The sequence below is a fragment of the Solanum dulcamara genome, chromosome 6, assembly GCF_947179165.1.
Source record: "Solanum dulcamara chromosome 6, daSolDulc1.2, whole genome shotgun sequence".
Taxonomy (NCBI): Eukaryota; Viridiplantae; Streptophyta; class Magnoliopsida; order Solanales; family Solanaceae; genus Solanum; species Solanum dulcamara.
The window spans coordinates 3,496,860-3,503,136 of NC_077242.1; the positions used below are offsets into that span (position 1 = coordinate 3,496,860).

General features: G+C 36.9%; 1 protein-coding gene across 2 annotated transcripts; it reads right to left on the minus strand.

Annotated features, from left to right (window-relative positions):
- Positions 1–411: 411 nt before the first annotated feature.
- Positions 412–4,863, minus strand: LOC129892822 (ribokinase). Of its 2 annotated transcripts, none has more exons than XM_055968364.1 (6): positions 4,111–4,863; positions 2,631–2,816; positions 1,969–2,164; positions 1,586–1,724; positions 882–931; positions 412–785 (listed from the first exon to the last, which is right to left on the minus strand). In XM_055968364.1, the coding sequence occupies exons 1-4, from the start codon at positions 4,822–4,824 to the stop codon at positions 1,633–1,635; spliced, it is 1,188 nt and encodes a 395-aa protein (XP_055824339.1). In that variant the 5' UTR covers positions 4,825–4,863; the 3' UTR covers positions 412–785; positions 882–931; positions 1,586–1,632. The 2 variants fall into 2 exon arrangements, with proteins under 2 accessions (XP_055824339.1, XP_055824340.1); XM_055968365.1 differs by having other exon boundaries at positions 882–979.
- Between the last annotated feature and the right edge of the window lie 1,414 nt (positions 4,864–6,277).

Sequence of the window (6,277 nt, forward strand, 5' to 3'; positions counted from 1 at the left end):
GCACCTAATACAAACAATATCAGACAATTTAGTTACATAATTAACCTTAGAGTCCTATGACCAATAGTTTGACATCTATTATGCATGCTTCTATTTTTCATCTCATATAACATATCCCTCAACAACCGACGGTCTATTGAAAATAACCTCCCTACCTCCGAAGTAAGGACAAATCTGTGTACTCTCTATCCTCCCCAAACCCCATTTGTGGGATTACTCTCGATATCTTGTATCACATATCCATCAGTAGGACTGAAAGTTCAAGATGAGCAAACCAATTGTTGTGAAGATATATATTCCTTTTTCTAGGTATACAAATTATTTGAACTCTCCTGATGAAATCAAACTTAAAACTAGACAGCAAAACAAAAAAAAGAAAGCATATGAATACTAGTAAAACCAGTAAGTAAATTAGTCAGGAACAGGAGACTTATTTGATCACTTTAAACACAGTCAAATGTCATTCAAGATTTTCAAAGCTGGCATTCTAAGCAACAAACAGTAACGATTAACAAAGGCTCAAGAATAAAATACTGTGTCTCTTTATCGTTAGTTTCCTGGCATACAGGACCAGCTATGCTAACCGTCTGCCTGGAGTTATTTATCAGCTCAGATGACAGAAGCGCAACAAAAAATAATATACTACACCAGCAGCTCTTTAAAAAAAAATAGAGTAAGCATTTCAGAGCTGTATCTTCAATCCCAAATATTAACTAGCGGAACACATCAGCTGCAAAATATGCAGATTAGTGCTACCTGAAGTTAGCCAGTGCTCCACAGCAGTCCTGAATTATATCAGATGCACATGTGTGGTGGTTTAGAAGAAGGAAAGTGGAAGAAGTTTACCAAAAGAAAAGAGCAAATAGATAGTAATTGCTCACCTCTTCATGAAAATCAAGAGTGCGGAACTTCAACTCATCAACCTGAGAACCTTCATGTCAAGAAATAAAGAAAGTCTTTTCACCAATGTGAAGCAATACTGTTTCAAAAAGCAGAAATGGGAACTTGTGATTGAACCACATACAACAGAGGCATACATGACGGAAATGGGACCTTCAAATTTCATTACTATCACAGTTTATAACCAATTCGGATTTGGTTTGTTGTTCATCTTTCATCTAAATTCTAATTTTCGGTTTCAACATACTTGGGCAACTGATGTATAAGCTGACATAGTGAAGACCATATTATCTTATTAGTTACTCCGTCCATTCCAATTTGTTTGGTTGGTTTTGACTTGATACCGAGTTTAAGAAAGTTAATAAGACTTTTGTCTTAAATTAAAGATATGTTGAATTTACCGAAATGTCCTTTAATCTTGTGGTCTTAAATATGCTAAGTGGAAAGTTATTAAAGAGTTGCCAAAACAAGAAAGTGTCATTTTTTTTAAACGGCTTAAAAAGTAAAGTAAGACAAACAAATTGAAACGGAGGGAGTAGTTGTCAACTGGAACTTCATCTGGATACCCTTGTGTCTCTCCCGTTCACTTCCTCCCTAGGAAACTGTCGTTTTGAACAGTCTTCCTTTTCATCCTTTGATTAGGGTAAAGCACCAACTTATATAATCTGAACATTTAGAAGACTACCTCTTATTTTTTTTGTACAAGGAGATGATAAAGGAAACCCCAAGTCTTCAAACTGACTGAAGAAGATTGAACACTGCTCTCTTCTCGGGCATGCTTGGAATGGCTCCCTTCACTTGAACACATAGAGAAGCTGCTGCAGCTGTAAATGCAGAAGCCTTTGTTAGATAGGTAACTACTACAACAACATACCCAGTATGATCTCACGAGTGAGGTCTGGGAAAGGTGAGATGTCCGTAGACCTCACCCCTACCTTTGTGGGATAAAAGGGTTGTTTCCGATAGACCCTCAGCTCAAGAAAAAAGCTTTATGAAACATGTTTGAAGAAAAAATATAAGAGTAAAGATGCTGAAACAAAAATTGGGAGAAAGCACCAGCATGCTTACCAGCAAATCTCAAACATTCCTCTTTAGATTTGCCCTCCACTAGGGCCACTGCAAAAGCAGCTGTAAAAGTGTCACCAGCTCCTGTTGTATCAATGATTTTTGCAGCTTTAATAATGGGTTGCCGCAAGGTTTCCTCCCCTTTGGTGAACAGAGCAGATCCATTGGCCCCGAGTTTAACAAGGACGTGGTTAACTCCCTGGGAAACAAAAGAGCATGGAAACATCATTCCACAAAATCAAATTGATATAATCACAACTTTATAGATATCTATTGTAATTTGTAACACCACAAACATAGAGCAAAACAGATAATGGAGCTAAATCTAACCAGGAATGTCCTACTAGGTCGGTGGACCAAACAGAGCCCCACAAACAACAAAGTGTAAAGCCATCATATTATCAGGAGAAGCAAAGCCATCACTAGATATTTATGACTCACCAAGCAAAAGTCTTATCAGTACCTCCACATTTTGCAAAATCAATAAGGGAAGGTAACTATAACACCTCAAAGGACTGTTAGATTCAGACCCCTAATATGTAACTCGGATAGTTATTTTGGGTCACGGATAAAGTGTAAATCAACTGAACTTCTGCAAGTCTATGTCCTGAATTTAGGATGCAAACTTTAGGAAAAATGAATAAAAAGGTATGTGAAAAACAGACCAGGTCATAGCACTGCTCCACTGCATGGCTGATTTGTTCGAAACTTCCTGTTGGCATTTTTGCTATGCGAGCCAGCTCAGTTTCATTTGGACTGAAAATGTCAACACAACGAAGAAGTTCTGGAGGGATTGGAGAATCGGCACCACCAGCATCTAGAATAACTGGAACACCTGCATTCCTGGCAGCCTGAAGATACCAAGACGTTTAAAGAAGCATATCAGCCGAAGACACTTGAAATCTTCATGACACAGGTGGACACATAAACACACACACACGAAAACACACACTCATATATAATTCCTTCCTTCATTTCAATAAACGACGATGCTTGATTAGACATGGATCTCAAGATAGTAATTGCCTTGTGTATTATATTAGTAGTAGGGGAAGAAATATTGAAGTTGTTTTTGAAAAGTTAGTTTGATAAAGAAAATACCATATTAGAGATTGAAATTTGAATAGCTAGATGAATTTGAATTCCTGAAAGTAGTATAAAGTAATACATCAATGGAATAGTATTTTGGAATGTCAAAAAATGAAAAGAGTGTCACAGAAAAATCAATGAAAGAAGTTCTCTCCAATTTTATGTAAAAGGAGGACATTTCCCTTCTCAGTGCACGAAACGCACAATTACAACTGGGTAAGCTGATCTGACGGTGACCTTAATCATCCAAGTAAACATTAGAAAAGATATCCAACGCGAATTTTAGTTTACCACAAGAAAAAGGTAGGTGGGAAAAACACGTTATTATGATCTACCTTTCACATCTCAGGACCCCCTATCAGTAGACTACTAACTCACTCGAGTTCCCCCTTAGAAGCATTTGTATAGGGTCCCTTATCCCCACTTCTTTTTGTAACGACTCCCTAATGGGTCGCCCCCTAATCACTACTACTGTAATGATGCTGGACCATGCCAGCACAATGCTCCTTGTACTGCTTCACAGTTTAGTTAATATAATATAATCTCCTGTTTTATCAAAAAATGAAAATGATCTACCTTTCTTTACTTACCTATGATATTATTTCCTCAAAAGGAGAACCTTAATTTCAGCAAAAACATAAAAACAGGATAGCTTAAAAGAAATAGTGAGAAAATATAAATTTTGTAAACATATGACACTTGGGCCTAACTCAACCCCAAACTAGCTCTTGAGGGGAGTATTGCCCAATTCCATATAAGCAAACCATCCGTGCATTCCTCAACCAATGTGGGACTATAACCCACTCTAACACCCCATTCACGTCCAGTCCTGACTAGAATGTGGACCGGGAGCCCAAACGGGGAAAGGCATGACTCTAATAACATGCGAGGATTGCTCAAGTCCATATAAGCAAACCGTTCCCCAACCAATGTGGATTGTAACCAACTCTAACAAATTCAAATCTAAGTTTGACAAATATATCCACACACGAATTGAATTTTGACTAAATGAATATAACCATTTGGAAATCAAAAATAAAACAGAAAAGCTCAAACCTTTGCAACTTGGATGTTAACAAAATCTGGAATCTCCCTCTGGAGCAACACAATCCCTGCACTTCTCACAATCTCCAAATCCTCAGATGACAATTCTTCAGGCCAACAAGACATGTTTGCACCACCAACAATGATAATCGAATTCTGCCCATCAGACTGAAGCATCACCACAGCATGTCCAGTTGGAGCATTAGAAACAGTAGTAAGGTAATCCAAACAAACCCCACCACTCTCTAATGCTTCAGTAATCAATTTCCCATGAGCATCTTCACCAACTTGACCAACAAAAAAAGTTGGATACGAAAGTTTTCCACCACAAACAGCTTGATTAGCCCCTTTCCCACCAGCCAATGTTTGACCTGTCTTGGCTGAAACTGTTTCCCCTTCTTTTGGTAACCTATCAATCTCCACATAGATATCTGCATTAGCTGATCCAACTACTACCAATGGAGGCTTTGATTCTTTCAAGATTGGTTGATTTGGGTTCTCTGAAGCAAAACAAGAGATGGGTTTCACTTTTCTTGATAAGGGGTTGTTGTTTTTTCCATTAAACTGAACTGGGTGACGGTAAAGATTGAAACTTTCTGAGTTTTTGAAGTTGTTTTGGGCTGTTGGGTGCCAATACTTTGATTGTAAAGGTGTTGTCAGACCCCTCATGTTCTCTACACTGTAGCTCTTTTCTTCTTCAAAATTTTGCTCTGGTGTTTGAGTCATTCTTGTTTTGAGTTATTATTGATGGAGAGACGCCACATGTGACAAAACAATACTCTTTCCGCTTAAAAAAGAATAACCTAATTTAATTTGACACAAAATTTAAAAAAATAAAAATTCATTCTGTTATTCCCGTTTTCTTCTCCTTAAATTTCACGCTTATTTTCCGTTTTTTTCCTCTTTATTTTTGCTATAACGTTCTTTTGCTTTTGGAATGATGATTGATTAAATTTTCTAAAAAACTAAATTTTGAATCGGGGAAATAACTAAATCCCAGTGATCTTTTTTTAACCAAAAATCGATTTCGTGAGTAGACACAATTTTAAATAATTACATAAACGAAACACGATATAATAATGTTATGAATTAACTAACTTGACAATTTTATAAAGGAAGAAGAACAAGAGAATATGTATATAGAAAGTATTAATAGAGAGAGTAGTAATATAGAGAGAGTAATAGTAATTCTTTTGTTATGTGTTTGTGTGTTTTACATTGAAGTTTAAGGCTATATTTATAGCCATATTTACAAGTGGAGGAAAATATTAATGGGTATTTTACCCACTTAAAAAGTAAATGGACTATCCACCATTTTAAGTGGACAACCATTTTACTTGGTTGATAATACTCCCCCTTGGATGTCCACGAGAAATGTGCCTCGTTAAAACCTTATTAGGAAAAACTCAGTGGAAAAAAACCTAATGAAGGAAAAAGAGTACACATATCTGATAATACGCCTTGAGTGCTGCCTCATTAAAAACCTTATCAGGAAAACCCAGTGGGACAAAACCTTGACTAAGGGAAAAAGAGTACAGCGCGTATTTTGCTCCCCCTGATGAAAATATCACTTAATATCTCGAAGACGACGCATTCCAATTTTGTATCTCATTTTCTCAAAGGTTGAAGTTGGCAATGCTTTGGTGAACATATCCGCCAAATTGTCACTTGAACGAATTTGTTGGACATCTATTTCACCCTTCTTTTGAAGATCATGAGTGAAAAAGAATTTTGGTGAAATATGTTTTGTTCTGTCTCCTTTGATGTATCCTCCCTTCAGTTGAGCTATACATGCAGCATTGTCTTCATACAATATTGTTGGAGCGTCTTTTGTCAAAGAAAGACCACATGTTTCTTGAATGTGTTCAGTTATTGATCTTAACCAAACACATTCTCGACTTGCTTCATGAATGGCTATTATCTCTGCATGATTTGAGGAAGTGGCAACCATAGTTTGCTTTGTTGAACGCCATGATATAGCTGTACCACCACATGTAAATAAATAGCCTGTTTGCGATCGACCTTTATGGGGATCAGATAAATATCCCGCATCTGCATAACCAATCAATTGTGACGTGGAATCATTTGAGTAAAACAATCCCATATCAATGGTACCTCGAAGGTATCTGAATATATGCTTAATTCCATTCCAGTGTCTGCATGTTGGTGAAGAACTAAA

Coding starts and splice junctions, on each gene's coding strand:
- LOC129892822 (XM_055968364.1), bottom strand. CDS start 4,824: ATGACTCAAACACCAGAGCAAAATTTTGAAGAAGAAAAGAGCTACAGT. Junction 2,817..4,110: donor TTAACATCCAAGTTGCAAAG/GTTTGAGCTTTT, acceptor TGGTATCTTCAG/GCTGCCAGGAATGCAGGTGT. Junction 1,725..1,968: donor GGAATGTTTGAGATTTGCTG/GTAAGCATGCTG, acceptor CTGCATTTACAG/CTGCAGCAGCTTCTCTATGT.